The 13994-nt window shown below is 44.0% G+C and overlaps 1 protein-coding gene across 5 annotated transcripts in view; it reads left to right on the top strand.

The window, feature by feature from the left end:
* The first annotated feature begins 9010 nt into the window (after positions 1-9010).
* Positions 9011-13994, top strand: part of RASAL2 (RAS protein activator like 2) — a 359788-nt gene continuing 354804 nt past the window's right edge. For 2 of the 5 annotated variants that reach the window (XM_064594270.1, XM_045877377.3), the window contains exon 1: positions 9018-9949. In XM_064594270.1, the coding sequence (XP_064450340.1) occupies positions 9748-9949 (202 nt within the window). In that variant the 5' untranslated portion in view covers positions 9018-9747. Of the gene's footprint in view, positions 9950-13994 lie in introns of all 5 variants that reach the window. The other 3 variants (XM_064594269.1, XM_045877379.3, XM_064594271.1) reach the window with 3 other exon arrangements.

Here is a 13994-nt window from a genome sequence, read left to right as displayed (position 1 = left end):
GACCAAAGACAAACTAAGGGAATGACGGAGTCTCTGAGGGGCCAGTTGAGCTTGAATCTGTAGCAGCATAAGAGCCTAGGGTATGTGATTTTCTCAGCTGTTTGAGAAGGAGGAGCAGAAGAAGAGAGATTGTGGGAATGATCCAGAGCTGATGCAGCAGGACAGGATGCAAGGGAATGGAAGAGATAAGCGTGAATATTTCGGATGGGCAATCATTAGTCCCAGGCAGGGCTTGGAACTAAGAGTCGAGGAATAAGATAAAGAGATCAATAGATTTGAATTCTCGTGAAATGGAGAGATGGCCCCTTTGCTGAATCACAAACTTGGAAAGAAATTTTGTTCTAAATAGGCTTGTTGCTACCATTTCAAACACAGACACACAGCGCAGAAGACATGGCTTATGAACTGTCCTGTTGCAGCCGTCATCACATCTCTTTTTTTTAACATTTTATTTTCAAGGGATGCCTGGGTGGCTCAGTCTGTTAAGCGTCTGCCTTCAGCTTAGGTCATGATCCCAGGGTCCTGTGATAGAGTCCCACATTGGGCTCCTTGCTCGGCTGGGAGCCTGCTTCTCCCTCTGCCTTCTCTGCCTGCCACACCCCCTGCTTGTGCTCTCTCTCTCTCTCTCTCTCTCTGACAAATAAATAAATCAAACCTTTAAAAAAAAAAAAAAGATTTTATTTTTAAGTAATCTCCACACCCAATGTGGGGCTTGAACTCATAACCCCGAGATCAAGATTTACATGCTTTACCTACCGAGCCAGCCAGATGCTCCACATCTCTCTATTTTGACAGAAACTTTATCCAATTCGGGCACCAAAAAACATGCACCAAAGTATAATATTTGAAACCCATCTCTCTCATCCCCATAATTCTTAGTCACCGGTTGGAAAGGAAATGCTTCTAGTCCTCTATCCTCTCTCTCTCTCTTTTTTTAATATTTAGTTTTTTATTGTTATGTTAATCACCATACATTACATCATTAGTTTTCGATGTAGTGTTCCATGATTCATTGTTTGTGCATAACACCCAGTGCTCCATGCAGAACGTGCCCTCTTTAATACCCATCATCAGGCTAACCCATCCTCCCACCCCCCCTCCCTGTCCTCTATCCTCTCTTTTACCCTTCTCCCCTTAATGGTTTAGTACTTTCTCACTTCTTCAGCTTATCACTATGAATCCCCTTTCTCATCTCTTGTGTCTGTCATTGTTTTGTTTTGTTTTTAAAGATTTTATTTATTTATTTGACAGGGAGAGACACAGTGAGAGAGGGAACACAAGCAGGGGGAGTGGGAGAGGGAGAAGCAGGCTTCCCGCCGAGCAGGGAGCCCGATGTGGGGCTCGATGTGGGGCTCGATGTGGGGCTCGATGTGGGGCTCGATCCCAGGACCCTGGGATCATGACCCGAGCCGAAGGCAGGCGCTTAACAACTGAGCCACCCAGGCGCCCCGTGTCTGTCATTGTTAATCATCCTTTCCACTGACCCACCTGGAACCATCATTGCATTGCAAATAAAATACTTTACATTCTTAATATCTCTTCTTATAAGTGTACTCTCCTTGCCTTGAATTAAGGGGCCTACTTCAAGGCTAAGATTTGCCCTGCAAATTCCTCTAGTTGGGGCTGTTTATTCTCTTTCTTCTGCTGTGCGTAGAGGAAGTCAGGAAGCAGGGGGTGGCATTTGGCTGACCGCCCAATGCTACTTCCAGACCATCACTCTTTCACTCTCTTGTAAAGGCTCATCCTTCTCTTAAGGATGAGCTCCACCCCTCTCCTCCTTCCTGCCACTAACCAACCTCCTGGTTGCTTTCTTTCATTCTCCAAAGCCCTTGAGACTAAAATCACAGCTGCCCTCTTCATCCCACCTCCTACCATCATCCTGGAGTTCAATAACTTAGCTTCCAATTTTTGTAACTCCTTAACCCTAGTGATTTTGTCCTCCATTCTACTTTAGTTATCTACTTCCCAGGACCACCTTCCATATCATGTCATCACTCAGACACTGCACCTCTGCAATCTTAAATTCCAATGGCCCACTTTCTGACTACTAGTTTCTAAACTTCTAGCTCCTCCCTGGTTGTCTTGCTAAGGATGTCCAATGGGGAGATGACCAATAAAACTTTCCAGATTTCTTATTCTTTTTTTTTTTTTAATATTTTATTTATTTATGGGGCACCTGGGTGGCTCAGTAGGTTAAGCGTCTGCCTTCGGCTCAGGTCATGATCCCAGAGTCCTGGGATCGAGCCCCGCATTTGGCTCCCTGCTCAGCGGGGAGTCTGCTTCTCCCTATCCCTCTGCCTGCCACTCCCCCTCCTTGTGCTTTCTCTCCCTCTTTCTCTGCTCTCTGTCAAAAAAAATAATAAAAATCTTTAAAAAAAAAAGAGAGATTTTATTTATTTATTTGAAAGAGAGAGCACACGCATGGGGGAGGGGGCTAGGGGAAGAGGGAGAAGCAGGCTTCCCACTGCGCTGGGAGCCGGATGCAACTCAGGGCTTGATCCCAGGACTCTAAAATCATGACCTGAGCTGAAGGCTGACACTTAACCGAGACACCCAGGAGCCCCGATTTTTTATTCTTAATACTAGCAATCAACCCCGATCAATAATGGTGAGACTTTCAGGTGCTATGATGGTCATCTTCATCCATGTTTAGATGATGGGCAACTGGGGATATATTTTGGGAATTTTTTGTCTTTGCTCACAAGAGTCTTAAATAGGCTTTGGCTGTTATAATCAGTGTCTTGACACCTTGATTATACCAGAGGCAAAATGAAAATGGGCCAGTATAGCCTTCATAAGTTGACCAATTATAATACTGCTCTCAGGGTAGTATGAGGACAGTGGAATCACTCTAAAAATCTCTCCTTTAGAATAATTTGGCTTTTTTTTGTTTCTTATTGCATCTTTTGAAGACTCTAGAACCACAAAGCTAAGGAAGTGATCATTTTCTTTGGCTAGGGTGAAGTAAGTTGGCCTTTCTATAGTTACTAGAGAAACACAGAAATTAATTTGCTAAAGATTATCCTCTTCATAGATTGTGTTAGTTAATAGATGGTTGGTACTGTGTATTCCAGACAGAGCTGGATTACTCAAAAGATGTGTTTAGAACACTGGCAGAAGTAGGAACACACAGAAGCACGTACAACATTTTTAAGAGTTTGAAGTTTGCCATTTCTAAAACAAGTTCTGTAATGGTCATCACTGAAAAAAAATCAGAACTTTCTTGCTCTTTCTGACACTTGGCAAAAAAAAATTTTTTTAATTACATGGGGTGAGGTGGGCACCTTATTATTTCCAGTGTTTAGGACCTCTAAAGGTTTTAATTAGGCACTGATGTCAGGCGCTCTTGTGGTTCCATCTGAGTGCTTTTATTCTTTTTGCATTCCTGTAGTTGAATGCTGAGGTGAGGTCATTATTTTGGAGGAGTGTTTGCCAAGAAGAAATGACTGGTGGAGGTCTGTTTGTCTCTCTGGTCTGTTCCACTGCTTTCCCAAATGATACTGTTATTGGTTGGTACAAATAGTGACCTTCTCTTAGGGGACATGGGTCTGGTATTAAAAACAACAACAACAACAAAAAAAAACCCAGGAAGATTCCTAAGCTTTTCTTGTATTGATGAATGCCTATGATCAAACATTTTCTAATTTATACCACTCTCAAATGTTGCTGGAGGAGAGTTAGTGCTCCTTATGCTCTCTACATCAACCTCAGTTTCCCCATTTAGAATACGCTCTTTCTGCCTGACCTGCTTCCATACTTGACTCATGCCCTAGCTTGGTTTTTTATCCAACTTCTTTGTACCCAGAATACAGTGAAACAAATGGCAGTCACCCAACCACTTGAGGCTTGCTGTCCTATGCTCTTGAACAAAGAGACTGAGAAAGAAACAGTTCCTTTGAAATTCAGACCTCTGCTAGAGAATAGGGAATATATTCTCCTTTATCGCATTAGATTTTAAGACTCAGGATGCAGGATGCTCTCTTGATGAGGGACAGACAAGGTTGAAAAGGGGAACATACTGAGCAATGAGGAACAGCTGAGAGCTACAAAGATAGGGCTGTGCTCATGTATAAATAGAAATGTTGCTGCTGCCCTGATGAATCAGACCAGATGTTTCTCTGATGTCTCTGTTTGGTCCTTTGGTTTAAAAAAAAAAAAAAAGTATAATTTTGCTAAAATTATATGTGGGGCCAGGAATGTGGCACAAATGCTTTAAGCTTAAATAATATGTAAAATAATGAAATTACTTTACTGAGGAAACCTTTATCAACAAGAAAATTATCCAGTTAGAGGACAGAAAGGAGCAGGAAGCAAACAATCTGTTGATGGGGTTGATGCATTGGGATTCAGGAGCTCTGAATTCTGATACTTCTTCTGTCACTCGTTGGGTGACCTTGGGCAAGTCATGTCATTTTCCTGGGTCTAGGTAATGTTTCTTTTTTCTTTTTCTTTTTTTTTAATGGGGGTGGGCAGGGGAGAATGGGGGTTGCATGTCTGGGATCACTGAATTGATTTTTTTTTTTTAAGTGTTTTTTGCAGCCCCAAACATTTATGAACCCAGCCAGGTTTTCTTTTTCAGTTTAATTTCTTGCTTCCTGGCTTCTGGTTTCATTGAGGGGTTGATATGTGAAAGACACCATGGGGGATGAACATGAATAATGCAAGCCCTCTGCCCTCTAGATGCTTATGACCTAATAGCAGATATTAGAGTTACACGGAGGACTGTACCATAATATATACATGGGTGGTTCCAGCAGACAGACAAGAACAAATGCCATGAGAACTCAGAGGGGGCAGAGATCATTGCCAGCTTGGAGGATAGGAAATGAATTGCAGGAGGAGGACACTGGCATTAACCTGGGGAGGAGAGGAGGGGAGCTTGAAGGTTGGCAAGTTTTTAGCAGGCAGAGATGGAGGAAAGGCCATTCCTGATATCAGAAACAAGGAGAGGTAAGGAGCTAGGAAAGTGCTGGAAGTATTTGGGGAATAGTGGGCCGTTTGTGTTGGCTGGTCACAGGCAACGGGGCAGGTAGTGATGGGGGCTTGGGACCCTATTGGGTAGGCCCTTTTAATCTTGGTAGAATATACGTTTTACTTAATAGGTAGCAGAGAGCTGTTTTTTGAGCTTGGACATGACCTGGTCTGAACTGAGCTTTAGGATAATTCACTTACTGCAGAGTGTAGGATAAACTGGAGGTGGAAAGGCCTCAGGGGAAGGACAGCTACAAAGCTAATGCTTTTAGCATGGTGAAAGCTAACCAAGCCTGTGTTAGAATGGCGTCACTAGGAACAGAAAGCAGGGGTTGATTTATGCTAGGGTGGAGGAGAAAACTGAAAGGTAACTCCATGTTCAAGCAAGTCTGAGGTAGAACCTACCAGTTCCACTGAACATAAAAAGGATCCACAAAGGGAAGGGTGTTTGGGCCAAGGACGGGGGGAGGGAGTTCACTTTCCATGCACTGAGTCTGAAGTACGGGAAGCATATCTTAGTGGAGGTGTTCAACATTTACAGACTCCTGACCCGACCCCCAGTCCTGTGGATGGGGCTGGGGAGGGAGATCTTAAAGTCAACACTATCCAAGTGAGAGTTGAACCCACAGAAGTGAATAGATGACCAGGGAATTGGAGACAGAGACAGGAGCAAGACGAAGACGGACAACAGAATCTCAAGAAATGTCTAAATTCTTCCCTTACAATGAACGGGGCATGGTCAGTGTTGTAGTGTATAATCAGAAGAGTGCTGCATCATTGTGTCCAAGGGGAAAGAGAATATTGAAAGGGAGCAGCTGGTGAACCACGCTTTAAAGGTTGCATTACTGCTTGGGGGATTAGCTGCTTAGAAGTGGTGTCTAGAGAGCCTAAAAGGGACTGGCTATAAGAAAAGAGTTAAGAGCATTGTGATGAGGGAACCTCTTATGTGTGTGTATTTGCTGACAGGTGAACAGAGGAGAAAATTGAACGCGTACCTAGTCCTCAGTTTGTGATAGCCAAGATTCCAAATCCTTGTCTCTCCTTAATACTGGCATCTTTCGGGCGCCTGGGTGGCTCAGTTGGTTAAGCGACTGCCTTCGGCTCAGGTCATGATCCTGGAGTCCCGGGATCGAGTCCCATGTCGGGCTCCTTGCTTAGCAGGGGGTCTGCTTCTCCCTCTGACCCTCCCCCCTCTCATGTGCTCTCTCTCATTCTCTCTCTCAAATAAATAAATAAAATCTTTAAAAAAAATCACTGGTAAGTGCTTCTTTGCTTTATGTCATTTCAGTTTATGAAAGCTTTCATAGGTATGCTCTACTTTAGGATAGGGACAGGAAACCTGTATTGGTAATATGTACTCTGAACCCAAGGCCTCTTTCTTTCTTTTGCAAATCTCAGCCTTTGTTTTTCAGCCTGTTACTTGGGGAATTTATTAGTTTTTTCGCCTCCGTAGTTCCCCAATTTTAGTTCCCCCTTGTCCTGGGGCTTGGGTTTGATTCTTGGAATTGAGTTCCAACGACAATAAATATGTAGATCACCTCTAAGAGCTTAGTGTCTGAAACTCTAGAGGGAGGAAAAGGAGGAGGGGTAGGGCAGGCTGGGAAATGAGACTTTAGCTCTATTGTAGTTCACACACAAAGGCCTGTTTGCAAACTGCAATGTAAACTAAGACTTTATCAGCCAAGGATTTATGTTCACATTAAGATCTGGGATTACACCAGGGAGATACCCCTGGTATAAATCTAAGTAGGATTAACTGCTTCCCTGCAATGCAAATTGGCTTGTCACTGGTGTTTGTTTCTTCTCCAATATTTTTCATAAGTGACAATAATTTTTTTTAAAGATTATTTATTTATTTATTTGAGAGAGAGAGAGTGAGAGAGCACAAACGGGGAGAGGAGCAGAGGGAGAGGGAAAGCAGACTCATCCCAGGACCCCGAGATCATGACCTTAGCCGAAGGCAGACACTTAACCCACTGAGCCACCCAGGCACCCCTTAAGTGATAATAATTTGCAAAAACCATGGAATATTTGCTTTTGGCTCCATAACAGTTAGTACAACTCTACTCACCCAAGGGGGGAAAATAAAAACCTTAAGGAATCCAGATCCCTCAATGAATTAAAAACTTAGGAGACTAGGGTTTTAATCTGTCTACTAACCATCTATTTTACCTTAGGTAGGTTGTTTAATAGAATTCTATGCTTCAATTTTTTTCATTGGCTCAATGATGATTTAAAAAATACTGGTTCTGCTTATCTCAGAGAACTATTGTTCAAGTTGGGAACTATTTTCTCTTTAAGTTATAAACATTAGATAAATTCCAGACATACTATTACTTAGGCATTAGATAATCACTGCAGCTAGTCTGAGGACGGATGGGAGGTGAAGCAGGGACTGGGGATTTGGAGTCTAGATGAAGAAAGGATTACTGAGAGCTTTTTCTTCAGCTCAACAATGGATGACGCCATCAAGAAAATAAGCTTGAGAAAAAAACCTCTGTGAATGTTTCATACACCACTCCCAATGCTGCTTTGAGATAATTGCTTGGCTAAATAAATTCCTTACATATTGACTAATAAAGAGTGTTCAAATTTGTACACCTGATGCCCATTATCCACTTGCTCTCTGACTTCTGTTACCATGACTTCAGCAGTAATTTAGTATAAATAAAAATGCTCTAGCTCTGTTTAGTGCTGGGCCCTGTAATCTCCCAGCTTTGTTACCTTCCCATGTCCACTCAAGCACTGAAGAATATGATGATTTATACTTGCAAATCTGACTAGGAAGTCAGATAGTAAGAAATCGGGGATTTAGATATCAGAAATGATCACTCCAATGCATCACCAAACCATGCATCAACAAGCTCAGTTAGAAAAGGTTCTTGAGGGAACAAAGTTGAAATAGGCATTATCATTGAGACATTACAGACCTATCTGTACTGGTGGTTGATTTCCCAGGTAACCTGGCTGTTCCTCAGTTTCCTCAACCATTAAACAAAAGGCAAAATGAGATTATCTTGAAGGTCACTTCCTGCTTTGAAATACTATTCCTCTAAACAGTTTGGAGAAAATTACAAAATGCATTCTTATAGCTCTTGATAAGCCCAAACCACATACCAGGATGCCACAAGACCAGAAAACAAAAATATCCCCTTGTAGGCCAGTCTCTGCGCAAAGTAGGAAGAAATGGGGGGGGGGGGGGGGATGCCCCCCATGTGCTAAACAAAAAAGCACCATATACTTGTGGAACTCCTCTATTTTAAGCAGCATGTTCAAGAAACATTGTTGGAGACCTACTATGTGCAAGGCACTGTTTAAGTTGTTACTTTTCGGTTTAAAAATTATTACCACTTTATCAGCACTCTCTTTAACCTGAACTAGTGAATACTGCCTTGGGTGGGCATAAAATTAAAGCCAAGGTCAAAGGAGACAGTCTCCAAACAGACCAAAAATAAAATGCTTGTGACATCATTAGAGGAAAAAAAGCCAACATAATTGCACAAAGATCAAAGGCAAAAAAAGAGAAACATGTTTGGTTAATACTGGGCTTTTGAGCATTTCTTGTGCTTGCAAGGCCCGTCTATCCATCCACACCACACTTCGTAACCATGCTATTCTAAACCGATGACAAGTCCAGCTTCGTCGCGGACAGGGCGCAAAGCGCAGATCCCACAATCCAGACCCCGCTGCCAACTCTCCTCTGGGAAGGAAGGAGGCGTTTCCCTTAGGGTAACTGTAAAATAAAGCAGTCTCTCTAATCTCTTCCTCCAGTAAGAAAGAAATGTCGGTCCAAATAAATGAATACATAAATAGCTACATGAAGGGTAAGAGGTGGAAAGAGGGGAAGGGAAACTCTTTTCCTTTCTTTTTAAATTTCCCGCACCCCTTTTCCACCCCGCCTCCCCACGCCGTCCCCACTTTCAGCCGCAGCTCTGGAGACCCGGACCGCGCGCTGCTGGGCGGTCGGGTAGAGGTCTTTAGAAAGTAGGCGGGACTGGCCAGATGAATAATTCGGTGTCCGATTTTTCCTGCCTTCGGTGGCAGTTCCTCCTCCGCTTCGTTACTCGATTGCACACGCGGCCCGGCCCTCGGCCCTCGATTGCTCGGGCCTATCACCCTGGGATGCCGCCTGCCGCCGCCGCGGCTGCCGGGCTTGTGGGATCGGTGGCGGAGCCGGAGCCGCGGCGGGAGCTGTGGCCTGAGAGTTAGGGGGGCGGGCCGGCTCATTCCTGGGGTGGGGGCCGAGGACTGGCGGGCGAGAACCCGGGGCCACCGCCCCCCTTCCTTGAGGGAGCGGACACTCCGAGCCTCTGAGGCAGCGGCGGCGGGAGCCGGTCAAAGGGGGCGGCCCCTGGCGGCGACGCCCCCAGCCCTGCCCTGCCCTGCCCGGCCCCACTCCATCCCCAGCCCCAGCCCGATCTAGCCGCGAGAGACGCCGGCGGGGGTTGAGGAAGGCGGCTCCGCGGGGCCCGCCCGCCCCTCCCGGGTCCTTCCACGTCCCCTCCCGGGAGGGACCCACACCTGAGCCCGGACCCACCCCCGGCCGGGGCCACGCTGGATCCGCCTCCCGGCCTGGGTCCCGCCCGCCGGCTGCAGGTGGGCTGCGGCGCCGGAGCCGCGGGCAGTGGGCGGCGGGGAAGGAGGTGAGCCGCGTCCGTGCCGGCTGACGCTCCGGTCCTTGCCCCCGCCGCTGCGCTCTCCTCCTCCCTTTCCCGCAGGCAGGGCGCGGAGTCGCGCGCCAGCCCCGCCGCCGCCGCCTTGTCCCTCTGGGGCACCATGGAGCTCTCCCCGTCGTCCGGAGGAGCCGCGGAGGCGCTGTCCTGGCCGGAGATGTTCCCAGGACTGGAGTCCGACTCGCCGCTACCCCCGGAGGAGCTGGAAGCGGTTGTCCCAGTCGGTGGGGCCGTGGCTGGTGGCATGTTGGATCGGATCCTTCTGGAGTCCGTGTGCCAGCAACAGAGCTGGGTCCGGGTGTACGGTAAGGACCACAGATCATCCTAGAGGCTGGTGTTTTTGCTCTGGCTGAAATTCATCCCTAGTCTCAAGTCCTATTCTCAGTCCCCATCCATTCTGGGTCAGTTTCCCACATCCCTTTTTGTTCTGGCATGCGTTTCTGACAAGTTTCTCCAGGCTGGCGCTTGAGTAGAGAGATGTCATTCAGTATGGTCTTTGGACCTTTTCAGACACCTGCAGGAAGTTTAAGGTGGAGTTGAGCTACGCAGACTTAATATATTAGGTGATAACTTCAAGGGAACTGTCAACCGATTTCAGGGAGGTCTGATGGAACACACCATGAAATCAAGCGAACAGTTTCATTTCTTTCTCTTGAGTGAGGCAAGGCTGGAAACTAAGATACTATGAAATAGCTTAGCAGTGGATAAGATAATAAAATAAAATAGAATAACCAAAAATATTTATTTGGTGGGAAGAGACTAATCTATAACCTCTTTCTGAACCTCATTCTCCCAAAGGCAACCACTTAGTCCAAGGGGTGTGGATTGTGTCAGATTGCACTATTGTTTCTGGTTCTCTTTGTAAAGTGACCGGGTTGCTACTCAGCAAGTTAAAAGTGATGAACACACTAAAACTTTCCCTTTCTGCATTCCTAGCAACCACCTCTTTAATTAAAACTGAATGATGATATTCTATTAGGGTGAGCCTTGTGGCAGCATTAAAACCATGCCAGTTTTGAAAACTCCTAGCCCAAGGATTTATAGCCTGGAATTCAGGACTGAGCTGTGGCTTCCCAAAATATTAAAACGTCAAGATGTTTATCACTTAACTCACGTGAACACAAGACATTAGTGATGTGGCTGAATATAAGAGGGCAAATTTGAAGCACCTGGGATCAAAGACAGACAACGTTAAGATGTTATCCTCCAGTCATGTGCATCTAAGCCTGTAGTGATCAGATCAGTACATTATACTTTTTTCCTTCAATCTTCTGAAGAGGGTATATGTTTACTATTCAGGAGTGACCAAGGCTTAGAAGTTACCTCTCTGGATAGTTCAGTTGATTTCAAGACTTCAAGTCCATCACTATCAGAAAGATCACAGAACAAGGAGTTCAGAGATTTGAGTTTTTGTCTTGGTTCTGCCAGTAAGTGGCTATGTGATTTGGGGTAGATCAGGTAACTTTTTTTTTTAAGGCTCTGGTTCTTCATCTGTAAAGTTAACGAATTGGATTAATAATCTCTTAATGGCCCTTTCAGTTTTAAAAATCCTGTAGTTCTTATAACCAGTTCTTAAGGATTTATATTTGTACCGTTTTATATTTTGCTTGATGTTTATACGTGGTTTTTGATGTTATTCTAAGCCCCTGAAAGAATTAAAGCAAAGAAGTAGGAGATGATGCAAGGTCACCCAGTTCATTCTCAGCAGATTAAAAACTTCAGTGCCTGATTTTCCATCCACCTGCCGATCCCACTTACCCGATAGCTTATACCAAAGGTTGATGAGAACCTGAAAATGAGCTTGAATTAGAGTATATTATAGTTACATTTTCCCATCCTATCCTCCTTTTTATCCTTATACATTTCTTTGGCACATTGTTTTTTACATAAAGTTAGAGATAGGCCATGTTACTGCAAGAGTATATTTCAGTGTCCAAAACTATTCTGTTTGGGTATTCCAGACCTAGCGTAAATTACTGTTCTTTGCGTGTAACCCATAAAAATATGTGCAAGTTTTTGTTGTCCATTTTTAGGGGTAGATTTGTGAGGGGTATGTATACATATATACACACACGGATATGTGGGTATTCTTAAGTATATATGGATAAATATACGTACATATATTCTCTTCTCATGCACATATGTACTCTGCATTTCAGTGTCAAGTTGCAGACTTTCCACTGCATTGTAACTTTTTTGTCTTCCCTATCAATTAACCAGATGTTTTTATTTACTGTTTAGTACTACTACTTTCCTTCCTCTAAGGCCACTCATCCTGGATACTCCTTTGTTGTCTTTAGTTTGATGTAAATATTCCAAAACTATCTGAATGATTCTTGGCTTTTCTGTGTCCTTAGCTAGTTTTTAAGTTGCCTATTGCATAACTCTTTGAAAAACTTTGAAGTAAAAATAATAATAGAATGTAGAAAATCAGTTTGGAAAACACTAGTTCATTTTTGTTTTTTTGTTGTTTACTTGTTTGTTTTGTGTGTTCACAATTCTGATTGTTTTGGAACATTTAGGTTCTTTTACACAATTTAAGGAGACTTTGATGAGTGTGGTCTAATGTTTTTAAAAGAAATTCAGAAACCTAGTCTAGAGTATACAACTGGGGATTGAGAACTAGGGTTTTTATTCTTTCTTTGCCACAAATTGGTTGTCTAACTTTGGGTAAGTAATTTTAACTCTGTGGCTCTAGGTTTCTACATAAAATGTAGATTCTGGACTAATTGGTATCTGTGGTCCATTCTAGCTATAGAGTTGTCTGATTCTGTGGCCTGCCCTATTATTTTACCTACAACTTAGCCTACCAATTCCAGTCTGACTCTTGGGGACAGGCTTCAAGAAAACCCTTAATGAGTTTAAATCATGATTGTCGGGGGCTTCTGGGGAGGACTTTTATCAAAAGGTCAGTGAACTTAGTTGTGAAAGCAGGAATGTTGAGGGCAGATGTATATTTGTTTGGAATGTTTTGACAAGATAGGAAGGTGGGGGGAAAGGGGGTCTTGCTCAGGTGAAGCTTATTCAGTTTTGAGCACTAACCTGAAATAGCCATGTGGATTTTATTTTATTTTATTTTATTTTATTTTAAAGATTTTATTTATTTGACAGAGAGAGACACAGCGAGAGAGGGGACACAAGCAGGGGGAGTGGGAGAGGGAGAAGCAGGCTCCCCACTGAGCAGGGAGCCCGATGCGGGGCTCCATCCCAGGACCGTGGGACCATGACCTGAGCCGAAGGCAAACACCTAACGACTGAGCCACCCAGGCGCCCCACCATGTGGATTTTAAAAGGGTACAAAGTAAGGAGCTGTATTAAGTGCTCCTGGCTTCTGGCTATGATTCACATCCTCTACCATATACTTATGTTTTTTTGTTTGTTTGTTTGTTTATTTTTAGGTCAAGAGCTTTTATTTTTTAAATATTTTATTTATTTGACAGAGCGAGAGAAGGAACACAAGCAGGGGGAGTGGGAGAGGGAGAAGCAGGCTCCTCACCAAGCAGGGAGCCCGATGCGGGGCTCGATCCCAGGACCCTGGGATCATGGCCTGAGCCAAAGGCAGACACTCAACTGATTGAGCTACCCAGGCGCCCCTACCATATACTTAATGTTTGAAATCAGTAAGCAAACAAGTAAACAAACGGCAATAACACCCCCCCCCCAAACTGAATACCTTAACAGAAACTTTTGGAAATATTTTATTAGTTTGCCTCATGAAATTTGAAGACTAGGCACTGTTTTGAGTTTGCTATCGACTATGTTGTCGATAAAACGTATATTTAGAGTTTTGTGTATTGCCAGGATTGGAAAACTTTTTCTGGAATCTGTCCGAGCTTTATAATAGGTAGATGTATATTTAGAACACAAATGCCTATCATTAAGGCATAGCTAAGAGAAAATATGCTGCCCTGGCCTTCATTTTCTTTTAGTTGTAAAATGTTTCATTTGTTTTATTACAGTTTTATAATAAGTTGTGCCCATGCCCTGTCAAGACTATAAAATGTTTGATACCAGGAAGTCTGTTTTGTTTGTCTTTGTATTCCTGTCTTGCCACCCCTTCATTGTCACCGAGTCTAGCAGATTGGTACCTTGCTCATAGTCAGTGTCTGTTGAATGTTGATCCATGTGTCCTTTGACCATCCAGATCTCAACCTGACTGATTGTATGGGTGGCAGAGTAGCTTAAACAAAGGCATGCCACAAACAGCTAAATATGGATGCAGAATCCAAGAGCATCAAATGCAGAACATTTTTCAGATATTTATAGCCTCAAAGCAAAGTCAATTGGCTGAAAAAGCGCAGCAGCTTAGCAAAAGGAAACGGGAGCGGCAAAGCCAGCCTCACTGTCTGT

The sequence above is a fragment of the Mirounga angustirostris genome, unplaced genomic scaffold (genome assembly GCF_029215605.1).
Source record: "Mirounga angustirostris isolate CCGP_5_RB_7025 unplaced genomic scaffold, mMirAng1.0.hap1 SCAF_6, whole genome shotgun sequence".
Lineage (NCBI taxonomy): Eukaryota > Metazoa > Chordata > Mammalia > Carnivora > Phocidae > Mirounga > Mirounga angustirostris.
This window is presented reverse-complemented; position numbering and strand designations above follow the sequence as displayed.